The sequence below is a fragment of the Excalfactoria chinensis genome, chromosome 18 (genome assembly GCF_039878825.1).
Source record: "Excalfactoria chinensis isolate bCotChi1 chromosome 18, bCotChi1.hap2, whole genome shotgun sequence".
Taxonomy (NCBI): domain Eukaryota; kingdom Metazoa; phylum Chordata; class Aves; order Galliformes; family Phasianidae; genus Excalfactoria; species Excalfactoria chinensis.
The window spans coordinates 355,577-380,001 of NC_092842.1; the positions used below are offsets into that span (position 1 = coordinate 355,577).

A 24,425-nucleotide genomic window follows, 5' to 3' on the forward strand; every position below is an offset into this window, starting at 1 on the left:
CAGGGCTGGGAGAGCATCACAAGCCTGTGAGACCCACGGGAAAACCATCAGCAGGGTGAGAGAGGCTGCAGGCCAGCAAGATGAGCACAGCTACGCCTTCCTTGGATGCTGGCAGGCACTGCTTGAGGATAAGAACAGTTGGAGCAATGTCCTCCTTTCTCAGGCTGTTAGTTGAAGGAAACCTGCGGAGGGCAGAAGCTCAGGTCACTGCAGGTCACTGCAGCCTCTTGACGCTGAGATAACAGAATAGAGCAGAGATCTGGAGTGGAAAGGAGTTTCCCTTCTTTCTTTACGTGATCATCTGCCCCATTTTGGGCTGGAGACCTCTGTCAGCTGGAGAAACTGGTCTTGGGAGGAGCTCACAGCAAGTACTGAATCCTTGAGCAGGCTTCAGCAGAACAACTCATGGAGCTTTCACATCCCTGGACACACATCTGCCTTTCCTGCATCACTGGGAAACCCCCTGAGCTCCTGGTCCATTTGTAGCCCTGCAGCCTCAACCAGCCCAATGAGTCTGATGAGGAGAGCAGCAGGAAGGAGGGACACATGCCTATTTTTATGCCATAATTTCACCTCCTTATTGCTTCCTTCCCTGCCTGCCTCCCCCTGCACCCACTCTGCAGCTGGCTGTGAAGGCAGCTCCCTCCCAGTTGTACACCATGGCTCCATTGCGGAGAGGCAGGTGGGTTTGGCATCACACATTTATTAGATCCTGGCCAAGACCACAAAATCATTTCTCACAGGCTGCAGGCAAAACTCTTCCGGAGGCTTCACTGCCGCCTCGTGATGCAGTGAGGGAGCTGCTGTGGCACCCTGCTCAGCACAGGAACTGCACTAAACCCAGTGGGATGTCTCAGTGTGGCCTGGCTGCTCTCCCTGCTCTGAGGCACCTGCAGCTGCTCTCCTGCACTTTTAGGGAAGTCTCTTTTCAGTCGCTGCAGTCAGACTTGGGTCATCAGGTTTGGCCTGAAGGTGTCAGAGGGCTGGAATTCAGAGGGAAGCAAAAGCATGATAAATGCAGGCTGTCCCCCACTGCATTTCTGTGCTGGTTTCAAGCAGCTCAGTTCACTCCGGCGCAAAGTGTGTTGTGGGCAGGCAGAGCTGTGATATGGGATGTTGGCTCACACATGTCCCCAGCGGTTTGCAGCAGCAGGCAGGCACCTTGTACAGAGTGTGCTTGTACAGAGCGCGGCAGCATCGTGTCCAGGGAGCAGAGGTCAGCACTCAGGTCAGCAGTCACCCATGGATGCAGTTCAGAAGCATTTCTGAGCCATGACTCGAAGCCAGTTCACGGGAGGGAGGTTTTGTGTGAGATGAGATGCAATCCTCACCCAGCAGCTGGCGCGGATGTGGCAGGAACTGGTGCAGAGAGGAGGAGCAGAGCTGAGCCAGGGGCACGGCCAGGAGCCCCGTCCTCCCAGCCATCGTCCCTGGGCTTCCCACCGCTGGCCAAATGGTGAAGGCCCTGAAACCGCTGGTGCTCTCCAAGGCGGCAGAGCAGAGGGGATCACACTGCTGCCACGAGACAGGACGGGCCAGGAGGGCTCACACAGCACCTTCACCCCAGCTGGGCTCCCTGCTGCTCGTCCCCAGCACTGTGCATGGGGTCTGCATGGGTCCGGCGTGGAAAATGCATGGTGGCATCCAAGAAAGCACACTTGTTCCTGGGCAGTGCTGTGGCCCCAAACCTGCTGGGAGACCTGGACTCCAGCCAGGAGACACAAATGGGGAAATCATTTTAGAGGCTGGCCCCAAATCTTCTGCCTGAATGTGGTTTCAAACAGGCTAAAAACAACGAAGCAATGAAAATGAACTACATGTGCGACATTTTAAGTTTAAAAAAGTGAATGTCCCCCTGCCCCCCACAAGTTTTTCAGTTCAGTCCATGCAATAATGAGCACATTGCAGCCCTGGGCTTGCAAATCCCAATTCGGAGACTTCTTTGGCTTCATCACTATCACTACTGAGCACAACCTGCTGGTCCCCAAAGCCTTGCTGGCCCCCACCTGCAATGCCAGAGGGCTCAGATGCCTTCCTTGGATGCTGGCAGCCATCCCCAGAGCAACAGCCCAAAAGCACTTACATACAGAAATGCGGCACAGAAATGAAAACCACAATATAATCAGGTACCTGGGTAGAGTCTTAGGGGAAAGTAATCTGCAGTTTGGCCTTCAAGGCTAAACCTCAAAATGAAAGCAAGTAAAAATCCAGTCCTGAAGTTCCCAGTTCTCCTGGGACTGTGTGCATACCTGCCAGCACAGTGGCCTCTGGTCACTGAGGGATCCAATTGGTTCATACTGAGCCTGATTCCCCTCAGGATTGCTGCTCCCCCAGCTTTTGTCCAGACACAAGGGCTGAACAAAGTTAAAGGGGACCCACATTGGTGCTGTCTGTGCCCTGCCTGAACACAGAGTCAGTGTGGAGATGGCAGAGGAAGCACTGAAAAATCAGCCTGAAAAGCCAAACAGACGCAAGTATCCCCTATGGCCAGCACAGGGACAGCACAGCCCAGATCCAATGGGCCCCACAGTGCTGCCCCACTCCTGCTTTGGGCTGGGGACAACAAGACACAGACCGTCACATGCGTACATGGCACGTGGGGTTTGACTGTGCGTCTCCTGGGCAGTGCAGAGATGGATCCCACTGTCCTGTCCTCTGCAGCACCAAGCAGTCCCAGCAGGATCAGGGTTTTCCTGATCTCCTTTGGGGATCTGCTGCCAGGACTTCAGCACGGAGCGTGACCGCGGTGCTCCCAAACTCAGCACTCACTGCTGCAAATGGGCAGTCTCAGCCCATAATCTGGCTGTGCATCTCCGGCCAGTTCTGAATGGTGCAGAGGCATGTGTGAAATTTGGGGAGTCTCAGGGGGGGTGGGGGAGTGTCAGGGCTGCTGGGCCCCCATGGCTCAAATCCCACGTTTCCTGCTGGCATCCCATCCAAAGCAGCACTCAGCCCCCTGCCAAGTGTTGCCTGTTCTCTGGGAAAAGCAGCACGATTTTCTCACCGCCAGCACAGAACCATATATCACTACAAATTGCCCAGAAAACTCCACCTTGCCAAGGCTGGCTCGGCACACACTGCATGGAGCCTGGGGGCTGTCACCCTCTCCCACAGGCTGGTAGAAATCAAAGGACCCAAGACCAAGCTGGTGCCTTCCCCTTCCTGCATCCAGCCTAATTTCAGCCTTTTGGAAGGGGACTTCCTGGACGCACTGGAAGTGCTGTAGATATTCAGGATTCACACATTCCCCATTTCCTGGGCTTCACCATGAAGGCAAATGGAATTATGGAACAAAAAATACTCCATCAGGAGGCTCGGGCCTTTGTTTGGCAGCTGCCAGTCGCTCTTGGAGCTGCAGAAGCCACAGCTGCATTCCAGAGCCCTGAGTGGAGGCGATGGGAGCACAGCTTGGCATAGCACAGCACGGCATGGTACGGCACAGCACAGCTATGAGAGCTGCTTGGGGCTGCTCTTCCCTTCGCTTTGCTGCCCACAGGCATGCCCAGCAGAGCAGCAGCTCTTCCTGCTCCAAGCACACGATGGTTAGCAGCAGGAGCTGGGTGCAAAGCGGGGGGAACAAGAGGGACGAAGTAGAAAACCAAGTTTTTTCTGTTAAGGCAAAACACGGCTGCTGCTGTGCGCCCTCCCCAAGGGCAGCAGCTGGACACTACTCCCCATCACATCACTGGGGTGGATGGGAGCAGCGTGGGGATGCTGCAACATGGGACCCCCGCACAGCGATGGCAGCCACAGGGACTGTGAGCACCATTGCTCGATGTGCCACCCCACTCCTTCCACACTGACCACCAAGCCCTGTCCCACCGCTCCACCACGGCTGAACCCCCAGCCACGGCCACGCAGCTCTGCATGGGAAAGCTCAGCAGCGGAGATGACAGGGAAGCCAACTGCCGGCTGCCCTCCCCTCCCGGCCTCTCCCTGCCGGCTCTTTCATCTCCAGCCGTGCGGCTCTTTCATCTCGGCCGGCGGAGGTGTGAACAGTGTGGGGTCCCACCAGCACTGTGCCCAAATGGCTGCGGCCTGCCTGCCATCGCCGCCTGCCAACACGGTGACGACAGGCCCCAGTCTGGCTGTTACACATATCCATCCCTATCACAGTGTCCATCAGGGTGTCTGGGGATGGGGGCACGGCTGGAGGACTGAGAATCCTTATAAGCGGCATTAAATAATGTGCTGACTGGTACCAGCTGCAAAAAGAGTGCAGCTGGGTAATGGGAGAAGCTGGAAGAGAAGGAGACTAAAAAGAGAAAGAGGAGGAGGAAAAAAAAACAAAAAGGAAAAAGAGAAAAAGAGAGAAGGAGAAAGAGAGGAGGAGGAGATGGGGAAGGAAAAGGTGAAGGAAAAAGAAGAGGAAAAGGTTCAGGTTCACCCAAGCACAGGGACCCAAACTCTGTGTGATGCTGGCAGCACCTCTGAGCTGCATGTTGTCCCTCCAGCAGCCCAGGGCTGCATCCTGGGTCACAGAAAGCGGTGGCCAAGGGACAGAGAACCAGTGGTGGGACAGCAGGGGAAAGCACTTCTGGGATGGAGAAAGCACCCACCTTCCCTTCCCATCCAACAGCCTCACACCCAGGCACAGAGGGAGGGTCTGGGGAAGTTTGCACTGCATGTCGCAATTCCTTACAGGGCACCACAGACCCCAGCATCAAGCCTGTTTTCTGCCTGATCAAACGCTGAGCAGCAGTGAAAAGGAAGCAATTAGTACCAGTTGCTTACTGAAATCTATTACAGTCTTGCTGAGACCCGAAGTTTGATGTCCCCCCCAATTTAAATTCACCTTGCAGAACAGTCCCTGGACTTGAAGAAACGCAGCCTGCTGGGACACGGGGCCGTTTGCTGTTGGTGCATGTGAGCTTTAATCCTGCAGGAGAGCCGAGGCAGGCGCGTGCTGCCCTCCCTGCCCCATCCTGGTGACAGAGGGGACCCTGCAGAGGTGGCAGGGGCAGCACTGGGCGGGGGGCTGCAGGGCTGTGCCACCCCGTGCTGCTTCTCTCTGGCAATCCGGATCTCACCTATTTAAATAAACCCTCCGGGGGGTGCAGCAGCAGGCCTGCTGTTGAGTGCACAGGAAACAGCTGCATTCGATTAGGCAGGGCTAATTTGGTGGCTCCGATAGCCTGGGAATAATAAAAAAAAATCCCCTCCTGTTGCAGCACTATTTATTTTCTATAGGAAAATCAAACAGAAAGTAAACAGCCCATCAGACAGGCCGGCAGGGTCCTTTCAGCAGATCTGCAGGGGTGGGAGAGTCGGTGATAACACACGTAGATGGTTTATCCCAGCTCCCCGGAGCTGCCACCTGGGCTGGGGCTGCGCGGCACTGAGCACGTGGCACAGGTCGGTGTGTGGGAAGATGCCTTTGCAGTAGGTGGGCACCCAAGAGGCAGCGGATGGAGAGAGTGTCCTCACCCACAGCATCATCCCCAGGGGTACCGGGGGCTGCCTCTCCATGCCTGTGCACCAGTGGGGCAGGATGCAGCTCCCTCTGGCCCTGTGTGCTGGGGAATGTGAGGTGGGGTCCACAGCAGCAGCCCAGGGAGCACAGCTGCTTTGACTTGGGACGAGAATGAGCTGACCCCGTGTCTGAAAGCATCCCGCCTGCTCTAAGCAGTAGAGGAGTACCACTATCCCCATCCCATCCCCATCATGTCCCCATCCTCATCGTCACCCCGCAGCCACACACACTCCCCAGCTCACCAGGATCATCCTGCTCTCACCAAGTGCTGACTCAGCACCTGGGCACAAACCAGCAGTGCTGTGGCACGTGGTGCCTGGGACTTGGCCTCAGTAATGAATAGGGCTGCGGTGGCATTTTGGGAAAGGGGACACAGATGCAGACAGGTGTTGACTCACTCCTCCCCCCCCAGGAGAACCAAGGCAGCACAGACTGCAATGCAGCTTCTCAGAAGCTGTTTTCCGATTTTTCTTTCACATCTCTTTGAAAACAATTGGCCGTTGCCCAGCCCTAACTGAGCTAAGCTGCCCCTCCAGCTCCTAGACTCCCAAGTGGCCGCCAGGACTATTTATGCTGCTGCCCACACAGATTTCCCAGGGAGGGCAACGTGCAGCCCTGGAGAGGCGCACTGCAGCCGAGCGGCTCGGGCTTTCGGTAAGAGCTCTGCTCTCTGCTGTCCCACTCGTGCTGCCTCATTTCTCCAGGGTAATTCCAGTTCACAGAGCAGGCTTTTGTTTTTCATTCCTGAGATCTCCAACGTGGCAGAGCGCGGCCAGAGCACGGGCAAGCAGCAAGCACGGTCATTGCTCCCCCCTTCTGCCTCCCTGCTGGAAGCCTCAGCACAAAGCCTCAGGGTTGTGCTGGGACGTGGCCATTCAGCCTGTTTGGCTGCAGCATTCTGGAGGTTTGGGGTGGCTCTGGAGCCGCACGTCCCCAGTGGGGACCCTGAAGGATGCGGGGACAAAAGCCACAGTCAGCCACGCTGGCTCAGCACAAGTCCCAGGCACCCTGGGGGGACTCTTGGTGCTCAGCTTATTTTTGGACACGAGAGACGTGCAAAGCCCTGGACAGAAAAAGGCAGCTTGCAGGGTTTGAGGTCATCTGCAGGCCTTCACTGCCAGGTCACAGGGGAAAGCTGGAGGAGGGATGGAGGGATTTTCCCAGCAGGCTCCCACCCTGGCATGCTGCGTGGCTCCAGATGCTCCAAGATGCTGTAGCAAGCCTGGGCACCAGATGCAAAGCAGCTGAGCTTCATTAAGCCTCTCAGGGCAGCTTTACTGTACACTGCACAGTGTTTCATCAGGGAAATTCCCCACCCATTCTTTCCCCAAAATGAGGCCGGAGCAGGAGGCTCCGTGGTGCGGGCTGGACCCAGCTCTGTGCTGCCCCAGGCCCTTCTCCCATCTCTGTGGGGTGTCTGCATGCAGGCTGGAACTGTGTCCCAAACAGGGGCTGGAGATCGATGGAAATGATCAGACACCCAGAGAGCAGCACAGACACTGCTGGATCTACAGGAGAACGTGGCTGCTGGCCGCATGCTCAGCTCACCTCCAGCAGCAGTTTCCTGGCGTGACTTTTGGCACGGCCCTGCCTCATCTTCTCCAGCTGGGAAATAGACTGATAACACTGAGGCTGAGATAAAGAAAAACACCCTCCGAGCTCCCCACAAGCAGTAAGCCCTGCGAGGGGAGAAGTATCCTGCCAGCCCCTCCACCAGCTCCAGGGCCACGAAGGCAGGGCACCCCGGGGCGCCGCATGCACCACGGCACTGCGATTCCCACATAACCCCGAGAGCACGGCAGCGAGCAGGGGGCCCTCGCACGCCTGACAATAGCGCTTTCCTTCCCCATCAATAGCGGCGAGATGCACGCTGGGCTGACACGGAACTGTGCACAACAAAAGCCAGTGTCCGAACAAATCTTCTCAGGCGCTGGGTCCCCCCGGTGACCCGGGGTTAGCCCGGACTTTTGCTCCTGCCCGGCCCTCCGGAGCAGGAATGTCCCTCTGCGCTGCGCCATGGCTGGTTCCCACGCTTCCAACCTGCTTTGCTATTTATCAGCACCGAGCCTCTAATCCCCTTTGTGAAGGTCTGATTCAAGCTCAGCACAATGTGGCAAAAAGCAAGGGGGGGGGGGGAGGAGAGGAGGGGATGGGAGAGTGGGAGAGAGGGAGGGGAAACAGTCCCAAAGAATGAAAATCAAACCCTTTACCTTTCCCCCTTCAGTTCCCCGGGGACTCCCCAGCCCCTGACTGCAGCACAGGCAGCATGCACACAGCCAGCACTGCTGGCCCCGGGAAAGCCGGGCTCCAGGGTCTGCTGCTCTGCTGCCCTGCTCCCACTGCAGCTCCATCTGATGTGGGATGGAGGCTGGTGGGTTCCCATGGGAGCAGGCAGTGTGAGTCCCCATCCCTCACCCTGCAGCAGCCCTCCTGCACACACCTGGTCAGGGCAGTGAGCGACACAGCCCTGCGCCACCAGTCACAGCAGGAGCCCCATGTTGGACCCTGTTCCATCCCCACACGGGCTGGTCCCCTGCTTGCTCTGGTGGAGGATTCGTGAGCCCCTTCCCAAGACAGCTCAGGAACAAAACAGTTTCCAAAGGCTTCGCTACTTACAAATGAGGGTTTTCAAGCTTTTGTCCCAAATCCAATGCTGTTTTCTTAGCGAAAGGCGGGGAAAAAAAGTAAAAGAAGAAGAGACGACCTCCAATGCTAATCTTGTTAGGTTAAACTGTTCTCTAAACAGATGGAGGTGCAAGGCAATGGGATTTTTGTCTTTTCAAGGAAGGGGTTAGATCTGTAGGGCACCGGGGGTCACCCCGGGCAAACTGGCAGCTTTGGCCTTTGTGTCCCAGGAGCCAGCGGAAAGTGAAGTAACAAACGGTCAGGGTGGGAGCAGGGAGCCGGGGGCTTCCCCTTCGCAGGGCACAGCCTTGCTCCAGGCACCGGTGCCAGTGAGGGCTGGAATGAGGCCCGGCACCGTGAGCAGGGCATGTGGAGTGGGCAGGGACCTGCGGGCTGCTCCCCGCTGCAGCCCATTGCATCCCCAAGGAAGAACTCACAAAGCTGCCCCACGGCTCTGCTGGGACTCGCCTCATCTGGGGACAATGCAGACCCCGGGCAGGACACGCAGCATCCATTGGGCCCCGCTCCAAGCCTGACTTCATGCAAGCACTGCACGGCCGTGGTCTGCCAGGAGATTCTGTGCATGCAGCTGTGTCATGGTTTTGCAATGTTGTAATTTTGCTATCAGTATTCCACATCATAACATCATGTTAAGCACAGATAATTTTGACGAATCTGCTGCTCACAGAAAGAAGACTACATGTCCCAGGGAGCACCACGGTCAGTCATATGACCAGGACTATATAATCTCACTTCAGTGCTGGACTCGCTCTCTTGGATCCTGCCAGCCAGGGGGAGAGCCGTGTGGGAGCGTTCCAGCCGTTTCGCCTAGAGTTACAGTAGGCCTCTCGGTTTCGGGACTCACTCTCTCTTATTTTACTCGATTCGTTAGCTTTAATTCCAATTATATTGTATTATATTGTGTTATTCTGTATTCCGATATAGTATTTAGTAAAATAGTGTGCCTCCTTAGATCGCTGCCGCTGTATTTATTTCCTTTTCCCTGTTTTCTTTTCCTTCTGGGCCAGCGGCCTGCGGGCCGACTGCCCCCCCTGTCTTGGGTGCAGGTAGATTTTAGGCTAACCCACGACAGGATTTTGGTGGAGAATGCGGGCAGATTGCCAAGAAATTTGGGCAAAAAGGGGCAAAATTGGGGAAGAACTGCAAAAGCTGCTGTTTTCCCTGCTGTTCCTATAGCTTTTACAGAGCTACGAGTTTTTTTTCGTTAAGGAGCTATCTAAAGTTTACGTTTCTGCACCTGGGAGCTTGACCTTGAAAGTCCAGGCGGACGGCCAATACCCCAGAATATTTTGTAAACTTTTAGCTCTGCTATCTCGTTATAGAAGAGAGGAAAAAAAATGTGTGCTCTGTTAAAACTGCTAGTAAAACTGCTTTTCAGGGGACTGCATGCTCCTTGTCCCTTCCCTGAATCCATTATGCAGTTTTTGAATGCCCATTTGACCACACTGTTAATTTCCCTGAACATACTGTTGGTTATTTTATTAATCTCACTCAGTATCTGGATTTATAACATTCTGAGGAAGTCTTCCCCAGAACCAGAGAATACTGAGTGGCAGGGAGTGTGGAGAGGCTTTGAGGAGACTTTAAAAAGGCAGACATCTTCAGCGTCATGGAGCTTTACTCCTGAACACTTGAAGAATCCTGAGAGCTTGATCGCATATTTGAGGCAGGAATGTTGCGGCACAGGCAGATCTCAGGAGGCACAAATGATTTGGGGCCTGGCTAATGCCTATTGGGCCTTATTCAATTTTGAAGCTGAGAGAGAGAGTCTCAGAGCTGAAAAGGCAGAGAGGGAAAAAGTTTTTGAAGCTGAGAGAGAGAGTCTCAGAGCTGAGATGGAGAGTCTCAGAGCTGAGAGAAATGACCTCCTATATCAGCGTGACACCCTCCGGTCCGAACTTGATGCCCTCTGGTCCAGGCAAGACACACCCCAGTCTGAGCGAGACGCCCTTCGGTCTGAGCGAGATGCCCTTCGGTCCGAGCGTGACACTCTCCAGTCCGAGCGTGACGCTCTCCAGTCCGAGTGTGACACCCTCCAGTCTGGACATGACACTCTCCAGTCCAAGCGCAACACCCTCCAGTCTGAGGACGACGCCCTCCAGTCCGAGTGTAACAACCTCCAGTCAGAGCAAGGCTCCTTCCTGAGCCCAGACGAGGCAGCCTGTAGCGGAGCAGCGCAACCCCAGGCGGACAAAACCGGTCTCGGCTCCCCCGGTGGGTCTGTTCCATATCTGGAAGGGGTTGGTGCGCTTCCGGGCTGAGCAGGCACCCGCTACTATGGCCACGGGGCAGGAGGTCGTGTTGCCCCCCATCCAGCCCGCTGGAGGCCCGGCCGTCCAGCATGAGGGGTGGCCTTAGATGTGGCTGAACGGGAGAGGTGGCCAATGCTTTATCTTTATACTGATTCATGGATGGTGGCAAATGCCTTATGGGAGTGGTTGCAGCAGTGGGAACAAGACAACTGGCAACGAAAGGGTAAACCTGTTTGGGCTGCTGAACTGTGGAAAGATATTGCTGCCCGAATAAGGAATATTGTTGTAAAAGTGCGCCATGTAGATGCGCATGTGCCTAAAAGTAAGGCCACTGAAGAACATCAAAACAACCATCAGGTTGATCGAGCTGCCAAGATTGAGGTGGCTCAGATAGACTTGGACTGGCAGAACAAAGGTGAATTATTCCTAGCTCGGTGGGCCCATGAGACGTCGGGTCATCAAGGAAGAGATGCAACATATAAGTGGGCCAGAGACCGAGGGGTGGACTTAACTATGGATGCTATTGCTCAAGTCATTCATGACTGTGAAACATGCGCTATAATTAAACAAGCCAAAAGGATGAAACCTTTTTGGGGGGAAGGGCGATGGCAAAAGTATAAATATGGGGAGGCATGGCAGGTCGATTATATCACCTTGCCACGATCCCGAAATGGTAAACGGTATGTACTCACCATGGTCGAGGCGACCACTGGGTGGCTTGAAACATACGCAGTACCCCATGCTACCGCCCGAAACACCATATTAGGATTGGAAAAGCAAGTCCTGTGGCGGCATGGCACTCCAGAAAGAATTGAATCAGATAATGGAACTCATTTCAAAAATTCCCTTGTAAATACTTGGGCCAAAAATCATGGCATTGAGTGGATTTACCATATTCCCTATCATGCACCGGCGTCTGGTAAAATTGAACGATTCAATGGATTGTTAAAAACTATGTTGAAAGCAATGGGCGGCGGAACATATAAAAATTGGGAAAACCATTTAGCAGAAGCCACCTGGTTGGTCAACACTCGAGGATCTGGTAATCGTGGTGGTCCCAACCAATCCAGCTCCCTACGTACCGTAGAGGGAGATAAGGTTCCTGTAGTACACGTAAAGAGCGTGTTAGGAAAAGCGGTTTGGGTCCTTCCAGCATCTGGAAAGGGAAAACCTCTCCGAGGTACTGTTTTTGCCCAGGGACCTGGATGTACTTGGTGGGTGATGCACAAAAATGGGGATGTTCAATGTGTTCCACAAGAGAAATTGATGCTGGGGGAGTGCAGCCAATAATTTCTTGTATATATAAGTAGAGCCTTAAGGATATATGACGAATGTCCAATTATGGTGCAGGACTTAAGATAGATGGATTAATGTTAAGAAAACATTTTTCCGTATACGTAAGCTAGGCATCCTATAGGTAAATTTTTCCATCTGGGCTCTATATCATGTACTGGCCATGCATGTGTAGAGCACACGTGGAAAGAAGTTTAATTCAAAGGGAATTTGTGGTGGTTGGGAAAGGATGGGTGCACCTTGATGTGGGGGACGCCCCACTAGCGCTGCTTTTCCCTTTCACCGCTGTCATATTCCTTTTCCGGCAGTTTTGCCATTTCCTCAACTTAGTAAATAATAGGGTGTTAAGATATAAAGTTTTATTTTCAGCCTAAGGATTTGCATGAAAATAGATATAAATTGTTAAGAAAATAAGGTTGCTGATTGCTCACGACTATATATATGTGTGTGTGTGTATAATAAGCATAATGTAATGATGTAGAATAAGGGGTGGAATGTCATGGTTTTGCAATGTTGTAATTTTGCTATCAGTATTCCACATCATAACATCATGTTAAGCACAGATAATTTTGACGAATCTGCTGCTCACAGAAAGAAGACTACATGTCCCAGGGAGCACCACGGTCAGTCATATGACCAGGACTATATAATCTCACTTCAGTGCTGGACTCGCTCTCTTGGATCCTGCCAGCCAGGGGGAGAGCCGTGTGGGAGCGTTCCAGCCGTTTCGCCTAGAGTTACAGTAGGCCTCTCGGTTTCGGGACTCACTCTCTCTTATTTTACTCGATTCGTTAGCTTTAATTCCAATTATATTGTATTATATTGTGTTATTCTGTATTCCGATATAGTATTTAGTAAAATAGTGTGCCTCCTTAGATCGCTGCCGCTGTATTTATTTCCTTTTCCCTGTTTTCTTTTCCTTCTGGGCCAGCGGCCTGCGGGCCGACTGCCCCCCCTGTCTTGGGTGCAGGTAGATTTTAGGCTAACCCACGACATTAAGGGGAGCAGTGCCGCAGTGCCGCACGCCCTCTGGGGATGTGACCCGCAGCACAACATGGGAGGCCCCCAGGCTGAGGATCAGCAGTGGAGAGCAGCACTTCTGCCTGGGGCTGGGGACGGGAATGAGCTGCACGAGCCTTGCTGAGCTCGGGGGACATGATGAGGATTAACCCAAGTTGTGTCCACACCGGCATCATCCCCAGCTGTGGACAAGGGCTGGCAGAGCCCCAGGAGCCAAAAAGGGAAATGAAAAGATGCAGCGGCCAACACATACCCTAATCCAGACCCACACCTATATCCAGTGCATACCTATACCCATACCCACACTACACCCAAGCATATTTTCCCAGTCACAGGCATTCTGCAGCCACTCTGAAGCTGGAAGTTCAGGTGGCAAAGGAGAGAGCTCTGCTTGGTGAGATGCAGTGCAGCCTTCAAAGCTCTCTGCATTTAGGGGGTGGTCCAGCTGAGGGACCAGGGTTTGATCAGCACAGAAGGAGCCAGGCAGATACTGAGGCCCCTCGGGCACAGGGCTTGTGCTGAGCCCATCTCTGCCCTGAAGGAAGCGCTGGGAGTTCCAGCCTCCATCTGTGTGTGCTGTCAGAGGGTGTGCAGGTGACAGGTTGGAGAGCAAACCAGGTGTGGCTGCTTCCATGCACTAAACATCCATCCATTACCTGCAACAAACAGAGCAGTGACTGCTCCCCTGGCTCAAAAATAAATAAATAAATAAATAAAATGTCCTTTAAAATTTATTAGTTTCTGTTCTATGAACATTTTCCCAGAGGAGAAAGCAGAAGTGACAAACCTCCCATGCCAGCCCACACCATAAACATCTCCTGCACCTTTGCAACGCCAGGGAGGAAAATGCCAGCACACGATCCACTGGGAACACCGCACACCTGGGCACCAGCCCTGCTCAGCCTGTCTTTGCACTGCAGCCTCTGGGTGTCCTCATGGCCTCCTTTGACCCGCTCCAGCAGCCCCATGTCTTTCCTGTGCTGGACACCCCAGCTGGACGCAGTACTGCAGATGGAGCCTCACGGGGGCAGAGCAGAGGGGGACAGTCCCCTCCGTGCCCGCTGGCAGCCCGCTGTGGGTGCAGCCCAGGGCGCTGGTGGCCTCTGGGGCTGTAAGTGCACACTGCTGCTCATGTGCAGCTCCTTGTCCAGCAGGACCCCAAGTCCTGCTCCACAGGGCTGCTCAGAGTCCCCTTAGGAGAGTCCCAGTCCCCACACAGGATGCCCTGACTGTCAGCTGTGCTCGCTCCCACACACACCTACCAGCCCTCAGTTACGGCTGTCAGGCAGGAGGAAGCTGTCTGGGTGGGAAAGTGTTCTGCTGTCAAAAGAGGAGAGAAGCAGCGGCAAGAGCTTCCTTAAGCCAGAAATCAATTTGGTGACAAACCAACTTCTCAGCTGTGTTAACAAACAGAACAGCCAGGCTATCTACTGTGGCTGCACAAAACAAAGCCCCAGGCTGCACAGTTTCCCTCTGAGGAGGAGGACGGTCCCTTCTCCTGCGCTCTGTGCTGGTCCCAGCAGCCCCCCTGCTCCCCGATGCCAGCAAAGGTCCCTGGACCCTGCACGGCTCAGCCTCCGCAGGGGAGACCCAATGCAAAGCTGAACAAATAAGAACCGCAATCAGGCAATAACGTGTGCTCTGCTTCTGCCGCTTTCATCGGGCACAGCGGAGCTGTTGGGGTGGCAGCCCCGTGCTGGGATCAGGGCACCGCGGAGCCGAAAACAAACAAACAGTTTGAGTTAATGGGGCGGCAGTTATTTTTGGCCTGGAGGGAGTTCACACAGTGCGTGTTGTTGTAGTAAATAACTGCGAACGGAGCCAGCGAGGGGAGCGGGATGGGACGGACTGCGCCTCACCGCCCCGTGCCAACAGGAAGCAGAGCCGCGGGGACACCATCGTCACCTCCATCCTCACCTCCATCGTCACCTCCATCGTCACCTCCTGCCACCGCACCACGGCACAGCGATGTGAGTGGCCGTGGGGGATGCCAGCAGCCGGCAGTGCGGGCACCGTGACCGTACCTGGCACGGGATGGACGCAGCACGGCCCATCACTGCTGCACACAGTGCAGGGAGCAGGCAGCGAATGGTGCAAACACACACAGCTCACAGCCCTGCAGGGACCCAGAACAACAGGGGATGTGGCTGGTAGTGAGGAGGGTACTGGTAATTCATAGCCCCAAAAAAGGGCTAAGGAAGAACAGGACTATGGGAAGAGCCAAATCCTGAGCAGGTGGTGCTGGAAGGAACCAGCCCCAGGCTCTCCCTGCAGAGTGCTGCCTGCTGTGCAGGGCTGGAGCCCCTGCACCCTCCTGTAGACCCGGGAGCTGCTGGCAAAGCAGGCACTGATGGGTCCCCCTGCACTGTGGGAATCGGCCGGGCTGGCTCTGTGCTGGTTGTGTGCGGGGCTGCAGATAAGCGGCCCGGGGCGCTGTGGGAAACAGGAAGAGCTTATCTCCCACCCCGAGCTGCTCCTCCCACCGCAGCCTCACTTTCTTCTCGCTGCTTTCCCAATCCTACATGATGTGGGGCTGCAGAATGTGCTTTGTGCTCTGCTTTGTGTGTGAGCCCTGAGCCTGGATCTCATCAGGGGATGAAGTTTAGCACCAGGACAAACCCTCTGACGTGCCCATAGGTCAGGGCCATGCCACATGCAGAAGTGCAGACGCTGCTTATCCCCCAGTCCTCGGGCCCCTGGTGCAACCCTGGACGTGAGGCTGGGAGCTTTCCACTGCAAATCTAACTACTGTTAATGTAACTGATTCAGTTCCTCTGCTGCTGAGCACCACCTGCTAGCTGCAGCACTGACTGGAAACCAACTGCATGGGACAGCTTAATAAAGAACACTCGGGTGCGTTGGTGTAGGAGCCAAAGATCCCCCCAAAGCAGGACCAAAAGTCAGAGTGAAGCGCAGCTCCAAGGCTCCCCATGGTCCTCCAGCTGCAATTAACCCATAGCACTCAGGATTCACCTCACGGCCGCACGCAGCAGCACTGAGGGCTGTGCCCCAAGGAGTACACCTGGCACAAAGCTTTGCCCTGGGGCCAAGGCTGAACTTGTCCTCCCACTGCCCCACAGCTCTATGGGATGCTCCACACGGGCTCTGGTAGCTGACGGCAGCACCAAGAGGCGGCTCCGAGACAGCAGAAAGCAGCAGGAGATTGTGGGGTGGGGTGTGGGGCTGGAGACAGCTCTGCTCGGATTCACCATCAACACTGGGATGGGGCTGCCGGGGCACACAAGAAAACACTCCGACCCCGGCGAGGGGAGGTGAAGGGGATTAAAGGGAAGGATTAGCAGAGAAAACTGAAGGTCGTCTGCAGTGAGAAAGAAAGGAGGCAGCGGCAGCGGGGCCGGCTCTGCCCCACAGCCTGGCTCCCAGCAGCTCCTTTGTGCCTCCACTGACCCAAGGATTATGAGTGTGGGAACGGGGTCTGCCAGGGAACCCCTGTGCTCACAAAGGCGAGAGCAGGACTGGGGTGGGGGGGAGGTTTGGAGAGACGAGCTGCCACTGCGGCTCTGCACTGGGGCTGGCAGTGGTGCGACGGGTCCGCCAACCAGAGGGAGCTTTGATAGCGGCCGGGTGGGTGCATTCAGGTTCCCTGGAAACCTCAGACACTCAGTGTCCTCCCAAACACCCTCCGTTCCTCCTCTTGTCCTCACATCTGACCAAGGTGCACTTCCAGCTATTGCAGTACATGGGGATGTGCCCAACTGGAATTCCCATCGCCATCAGCTCTCCTCTGTAGCCCAGCAAGGCTGCAAAAAACCACCAGAAACCTCCCATTAAAAAACCCAAACCCCAAATGCAGCCACCTGACGGGACTCGAGCCCTTCTACCAGCACAGCAATTAATTGAAGGGGGAATCAGAGGTGAGACCTGCGCTGGAATCAATGCCCAGGTGGGTATTTGTTGGATACGGTGCTGCAGACGGATGGGATCAAAGCTTATCAGTTATGAGCATATCGGACAAACACGGAGCAGATTCTGCGATAAGAAACAAAATCTCAAATGCATCAGAATTTGCCTAGAAAGCCCTGCCCAGGAAGCACGGTGCCACTGTGCCAAACAGGCCTTACTACAATCCGGCTCCAAAGCCACTAGTGTGCACACTCCAGCTTTCAAACAACTCCCATTAACTCCAGGAGATCAGTCCGAGGGATCAGTAAATAGATCAGCTGACGGGGCTGTGTTCTGCAAAGTGGAAAGTGCTCTGCAACTGCTCTGCCCTGTTAGAGGATCATCGCAGGGATCCTCCAGTGAGCAGCGGGACTTCTCCACTCAAACTGCCAAGCACCTCCTGGCTGTGACAGCAGCCAGAGCACTTTTTCTCTTCCTTTTTTTCAGGCGATGGGTGAGCACCGACACAGCCATGCAAGCAAAAATGGAAGGAACTGGTATTGCTCCTTGTTAGGTGCACTGGGAGACCGACCAGGCAGAACGAACGCACGTGGTGCAGCCGGCACAGACACCTGAGACAGCCCCAGCCCCCACAGCCCATGGATCCAGGACCTGGTGCTCAGGGAAAACCCAGTTTTGCTTTTGCTGGCACTGAGACCTGATGCTCAGCTCCTCTTCCTCCCCTCGCCTGCCCACAGGAGCACATCCAGCCCGTACCTGGGTGATGCCCCCAGCACAGGCTCCTCGGGTTCGCTAAGTGCATATTAAAACCAAACCAGAACAGAACAACTGAGCAGTGACTGCGGAGCACCAGCCTGCCTTCCCACTCTCCAGCACCCGCTGGACCTTCCTGTATGTCAGTGACCACAAAGAGCCCCACTGTCCTATCAGCCCTTCCCAGTGCCAGGCCCCATTGGTCCCACCGGTGCTGTCTCTGGAACCAGCCCTGGTGCTGCCAGCCCCCAGCACAGCTCCCATCCCTGCCGGGGGTTACACCGACCCTCTCTGTGAAGCCTCGTGTGCCCCGCTTACTTCATCTTGTGCAGTGACTAATTCCACCATTCAGAGCCTTGAGATGATGGAAACAAGCGGAACGATCAGGAAGGGAATTAAAAATAGCCCTCACGTGGCACCGTGTCAAACTCATGTTTAGATTTTAATTTTATTTTTTGATTCCCAGTTTCTTTGATAAAATATTTTCCCATGCCGACTCCACGCGGAACGTCCCCCCCATTCCTGACGGATGAGCTGGGCCGCATCGGTCCCATGTCGGGAGCTCTGCCGTTCTCCCACATCCCCACCTATGGGACCTAGAGGCCGCTCAGCATCGCACACCAGCCTGGAGGTCAGGGCTTCACCTTTTGTCACTGATCCCAAAGCACACAGGGTGGGAAGAGCAGCCCTGCCCGACAGCAGCACTTGGGCAGGGGCAGCACCCAGGCCGTGCAGCCCCTGCTCACCGGGCAGGAACGCTCCCAACAAACTTTCCCAATGTTCTAAGTTCAGCATTTTTTGCAAATCCTCTCCTCTCCTCTTTGAAACCTCCGATCTAAATCAAAGATTCACTTTGCCTTTCCCACCAGGAGCAGCTATTTGCATTTGGGTTTTATTTTGACCATTATTCTGTACTTTTTCCTTTGCAGACACCTTACCACAGGAGCAGGCGCCAAGCACGAACCGCCAGCGTTTCATTATGAAGAATCACTGAGCTGCAAAAATAGGAAGCGGCGCTCCTTCCTCGGGCTCCCACCATTCATTCACCACCGGCGAGGAAACACAAACATGTCCAGCCCCTCCGTTTAGGAGGATGCACTGAAGTGCACTGATCCTCCTTCAAAACCATCTCCATACTCATAACCAATTCTCACATCCATACTCAGCTCCAGACTGCTCAGTGCTGTGGGTGCCCCAGTGCTGGAGGGGCTCAAGACCACAGATGGGCACTGGGAGTGCTGAGCTAGGGGGGATGAAGCAGCCCATGGCAGGAGTGGGGCTGGGGGGCTGTAAGGTCCCTTCCAACCCAACCATGCTGTGATTTGAGGACACTGCCCATCTACAAGACCTATTTCCTCCCACCAGACATCATGTCTTGGCCTGGGCTGCTTCCTCCACAAGTAGAGTCAGCTCTGCCCTTCCTTCCATCAGAGGGGTACCTCTGAATGATGGCAGCTTGGCCCCAGGCACCAGCCCTGGAGAAGGACTCTCCCTTTAAGGAGAAAGGCAAAGCACTTTGTGCATGGATTTGTGCTTGTTTTGTCATGGGACACATTACCATGAACCCAAAAGAGGAAGGAAAAAGGGGGGGGGGGGAGCTTTTGCCTTTCTGGTGGGAACAGCATTTGAGCTAACTTTGTTTCCCTTGGGGAAAGGCACCAAAATAACAGAGGAAGGGGGGTGTGTTGGGGGGGAATGAAGCTAAAACGGCGATGTAATCTGCCTGGGAAAAAAAGCTCTCCCAGCATCACTGGGGAGCCCGGCCACCAGCCCGCCGCTGCACAGGGAGGCATGGGAAGAGGGCAGGGCATTGCCACTGCGTGCTGCTGGTGGCACCCAGCCTGCATGTGGGGACAGCCACCTGCCCCAGCAACGTGCCTCACATCTCTCCCGCAGAGCCAGACCCCCCAGTGACCGTCCCATTTATTCTCACTGTGCTCCGACTTTCCTTGAGCAACGCGGGCCATGAGCCCGCAGGAAGCGTGCCAAGCAGGGCCATGTCCGGTATTCCCATGTAGGATGGAGGTTCCCACCTCCTGATGCTGATCCCAACATCCTGAAGCCCGTAGGCAGCAGCTGAATGCTGCTGAGCATCCCCTGCAGGAACCTGCAGCCTGCAGGTACAGTGCAAAACCCAGCTGGAAAATGCACTACCTGCACTACAGGAGGCTCTCACTGCCCCTGTGCTGAGCGTAACCAGAACGACTTTATTATTAACACGGAATTTAACAGCAGTTACATCAATGGAAGTAAACACAAAACCAAACAGCTTCAGGACGCAGCGCTCTCTGCCTCTGCCCTGTAGGGAGCTCAGGAGCCTCTCTATGAATTCAGGTGGGGAGCAGTCCTGGCCAGCAGATCAGCTCCTCTTCAGAACTGCAATGAGACACACAAACCAACTGGTCACCGCAGAACTGGAGCGCTGGCGTTTCTGCCTTTTCCTCCCCTCACCCAGCAGGGCTCTTAGGGCGCCGAGAAACAGACCAGACATTTGCTCTTGGCCAGCCCTGAGTGCCTGGTTTCTATCACCACATTGATTTTTGGGTACTTACAAATGGATTTTTTAATGACCAAACCACCTCACTCTGGGTATGGAATGAGGACTCAGCGTTTTGCCAGAGCTTTGCATGAACTGACTGCTGAGATTTGACTTCTGCCCTCGATGAAGCCCTTAAGCAGCTGTTTCAAGATTCCCTAAAAAGCAAATGAAATATCTGCCCAGTTGCCTCCCTGTGCACGTGGTCGTGTGAGCTGGCTGACTTTTGTTCCCGCTCACATCCTGCAATCCAGCCCATAATTACAGGGCCACGCAGGTGCGTGGTTATGGCTGGATGTCGGCACCTAGATGGGAATGGCAAGAAAGCATCCTCTGGCTTTGGGAGGTGCTGGGAGGCAGCAGGAGGGACAGGGCCTGGCCGTGCAATGGGGAGAGTCCCAGCCCTGCAGGGCTGCAGCAGCACAGCCCAGTGCTGCTCTCCCTCTGCATCCAGCAGTGAGCACAGCACAGCACAGCCCAGAAGCGACGAGCTGGGAACGGACAAGGAACGGCTGCACACCTCCCTGCCCTGTGCTCCTCACAGCCCGCTGCCACGCGTCAAAGCAACTCGAGTGGAGCCGGATGCGCCCTGCACACCCCTCTGCACACAGGAGCCCCCCCAGCACAGCCCCACGCTGGGATAAGGAGTCCAGGCGGTTCTGTGAGAACATTTCTCAGAGGGCAGTGCACTTTTATCCCAAATAGTTTTCCATTCCATTTATATCTATATAATAGGAGGTGGCGCTGGGGTCCGAGTTTTCCATGGCCCCGGCCCTCATTTCCCCGTCCGGGCTGACCCCAAGGCAGCTTCCCCAAGAATAACAGAGAAAAGTTCAATGGGACGGAAGGAGCCGCGGCTCTGAGCTCCCACTGCTGCTGTGGGGACACGGCCAGGCGGCTCAGGGACCAGAATCCACACAGTGACACACCTGGGGGAAGAGCTGCACCCGGGGGGAGGTTTCCAGGTGAATGGAGCTGAGGAACACCCGGCGCTGCTGCAGCTCCTGGGCGGTCCCACAGCACTGTGCTGCTCAGCACTGCACTGCTGGGCAAACCATGGTCTGATTCTTTATTAAAGAGGTTATTCTTTCTGTTCAAAATATTTTGATTAAAATATATATATACTTTTCTTTGAGCAAATGTGACATTGGAAAGCATTACTGACACCTGGCTTGTTGTTAGGATACCGTATTGATAAGCAAAAGATAAAGACTAGAGTTTCACAAAGCTGCTGGTTCCACGAGTGTCTCCATCACTCACTGAAAGGGAAGGACCTGCAGGAGGAGGACCTGGGAGTTGTAGCTGACCGGTGGTTGGCCAATGGTTGGCCATGAGGCAGCAGCAAGACCAGGTGGCCAAGAATGCAAATGGGACCCTGGGATGCATTGCAAGGAGTGCGGCCCATAGGGCAAGGGAGGTGATGCTGCCCCTCTGCTCCACCCTGGGGAGGGCACAGCTGGAGCACGGTGTGCAGGGTTGGGCTCCAGGCAGACAGAACTGCTGCTCAGAGCACAGCGCTGTCCTGATGGGGAGAGGCTGAGAGCCCCGGGGCTGTCAGGGGAGAGAGAATCTGACCATCCCTGGAGGCATTCAAGGCCAGGCTGGTCTGGTCGTGCACACGGCAGGGGCTTGGAACTGAGTGATCATTGTGGCCCTTTGCAACCCAGGCCATTCTGTGATTCTACGACCAATGCTTATAAATATCCAAAGGGAGTAGGGGAGTGCCCTGACTCCACCTCAACAGCTCTAAAGCAGACCAGTGAGCCCTGAGCTGCCCTGTTCTGAGGCCGCCTGCACGCCTCCCGCGCTCCCCACGCCACCATCCTCAAGTTGGCAGCAACATAATAAGCACTCCTCCAAACTTCCTAAATGTCAAGAAAATATTTACAGGGCCCACTTCTGCAAAGCGTGCACGCCAGCCCAAAGGGCACACACGCACACTTTGCTGGGTGCTGCCTGGCATGCTTTTCACAGTGATATTTATTAAACATTTGCGGTTTTCCTGCTGAAAAACCCAGTAAGAGATGAATGCCAAGAAGTGGCTCCTCTGGGGCTGGAGCTGTCTGGGAGCCAGGACACGGAGCGGCTGCTCTGTCCGCAGCACAGGAGCACTGGTGGGGGATTCCGTGCTGCGCTGAGTGCTGGCTGTGTCATGCAGAGCCAGAGCAGACTCTAACCCTAATGCCAGCCCTAACTCTAACCCCAGCGTTAACCCTCATAGGGGTATTGATGGAGATTCTAACCATAGCCCCAACCCTAACACAAACCCCGAACCCTAACAGGGGTTTGATGGAGATCCTGACCCCAACCCTAAATCTAACCCCAAACCCAACCCAACTCCAGCCCTCAGCAGCGAGTCGATTCACATCCCCTATTTCTCACTCACACCAGCTGTGGTGCGTGGCACAGCAGTGGGCTGAGCACACAGCCCTGTCCCAGCGCGCTCTGGGTGTGCACGGGCCGGCAGAGGAGGGGGCTCAGTCCCCCAGGTGAGCCCTGAGGGCAGCGCTGCACCACAGCCTGATCCCGAGCTGATCTCCAGCTTCCACGACAGCGCTTAATTGAAAGTCTCCTAATGAGCTGTTTAAATAGTAATTAGAGGCCGGCGCTGAAGAGGGAGATAAGTCTTGTGGGTATCTCACCCTGCAAGAAAGGACCTGATAAGAAAGAACTGAAAGATTTTCTTCTGGGATCAATTCCAAAGAGCAATTACCCCCCTGATACCACGCTGCTTAAACAGGAATGGATTGAAAAAACACTTTGCCGGAGCTGGTGGCGAATGGGCCGCGTTCCCAGCGCCGCACAGGGGAGGGCTGGAGGCTTCCTGCCAGCACCTGAGATAGGAGATGATCCAAGCGGTGCCGAAACCGCCTTGTGCTTACATAAAATCATCATCAATCTTTGTAAAAGCTCCATGCATGTGGGAGCACCACCAGCAAGACGAGCTCTGCTTCCTGATGGGCTCCCATCGCAGTCGTTTGCTCACAGTCTTGGGTGCTGTGCATGGTGGAACACCCACCAGTCACCCCCAGCTGCCTGAGTATTAAGCAAGCTCAGACTTTGTAACAGGGTTATTTTCTTCCCTTTCTACCACCTTCTGTGCCACAATGCAACATACCATCCCATGGGGTTATTACCAAACACAGAGGGATGCACTCAGGCCGTGTCCTTGTCACGCTCCGCCAGCACCAGTACCTGGAAGGGACTCCACAGCCAACGGCACAGAAACAACAGGACTATGGAAGTGGTGGAGAGAGAAAATCCAGGAGGGATGTTTTGGACTGGAGTATTTCTCTCATCCTGAAGGGCATCCGGCTCTTCATGCGCAATTTCCCCCAACTCCTTTGTTTTATGACGATTCCCAATTACGGTAATTACCGAATTTCATTAGCCATTTCTACTGCTTGTGCCAAAGCTATTTAGGAAAAATATGAAACGTTTCACAGCTGATTTTTGAGAACCCCCCAGCAGAGCCCTCGCAGCCCAGCAGCTTCTTGCTCCTGTGCTGAAGCCCAGACAACAGCAGATCCCGTCTGCTCCGTCAAGAAGATCAGGTTTCTTTTAATCTACCCTGGCATCACTTACTTTCAGAAAAGCCATCTCTCATCCATTTTCCACGCTCTTAATTATTTTCTATCTTAATGTTCATTCTAAAGCTTTGCATACTAAAAGATTCAGACTAATAGACTCCTACGTGCAGAGTGCACATTCTCCTTACCCCAATTAACAGACCTCTATTTGCTGTTCTCCGGCCAAACCATCAGCCCCTGTGCTTTGACAGATTTATTGCAAACCCTTGTTCCGTGACTCCAGCTTTGTGCCGGTGCTTTCCCACTCCTGGAGACGCTGGCTGGTCCCACCTGCCTGCATGGAGGACTCTCAAATGCTGCTTCCATTTTGGTTCTGGTGTTTCCCATCCCCAAGCACATGAGTCAGCTCCTCCCAGCCAACATCTCCATCGCTACCAAAACCCAGGGCAAAGTGCTCGTTTTGTTTCAGGACTATACTTAGATTACCTTTCATCTCCGTCCCATCCTCGGCACATACCAGCCCCACTTCTTCTTTCTGGCTTCCCTTCCCATTTATATGGCTGGATGCTTTCCAAGAGCTGCACAACGCACCGTTGGCCATTTCCTTTAATAACCTTGACAAGGTTGTGCTCAGCCTTACGCTCAGCCCTGCAGCCCCCAGCCCTGCGGGAAGCCGGTAGGGCTTTCTATCAGCAGGAGGGAGCTGCTGTTGACTCACAGCCTTCCTGGCTGCAAGGCCAAGGGCCATCCTGTTTGCATTGGGCCAGGGGATGGGGTGGTTAACCCTGACATGGACCTGCTGGGTGAGGATGTCCAGGAGCAACACCTGAATTGCATTGCTTACCCCAAGCCTCATGCCCTGCTGCCCGGCCAGGCCCACACCAGGCACGAGAGGAGCGATGTGGACAGGTGTTTGCACTCACTGCAGCCTGAGGGGCCACAGGAAATTCTTGGCATCACGCAGAGCTTGCGCATGATGGCTTTTATTTTTAGATCTCTCCTTTCAGAAGCTCCCCAAGGCCATTAAAGGCTCCACTGAGCCATGCAGCACAGAGTGC

General features: G+C 54.6%; 1 protein-coding gene across 10 annotated transcripts in view; it reads right to left on the reverse strand.

The window, feature by feature from the left end:
• EXD3 (exonuclease 3'-5' domain containing 3) overlaps positions 1–24,425 on the reverse strand; it is a 176,371-nt gene that overhangs the window by 21,166 nt on the left and 130,780 nt on the right. For 3 of the 10 annotated variants that reach the window (XM_072352856.1, XM_072352855.1, XM_072352857.1), the window contains exon 21: positions 728–1,700. The exons of 4 other annotated variants lie outside the window; for them this stretch is intronic. In XM_072352856.1, the coding sequence (XP_072208957.1) occupies positions 1,254–1,700 (447 nt within the window). In that variant the 3' untranslated portion in view covers positions 728–1,253. Of the gene's footprint in view, positions 1–590; positions 1,701–19,486; positions 19,678–24,425 lie in introns of those variants that run through there. 3 more of the 10 variants (XM_072352858.1, XM_072352862.1, XM_072352861.1) reach the window with 3 other exon arrangements.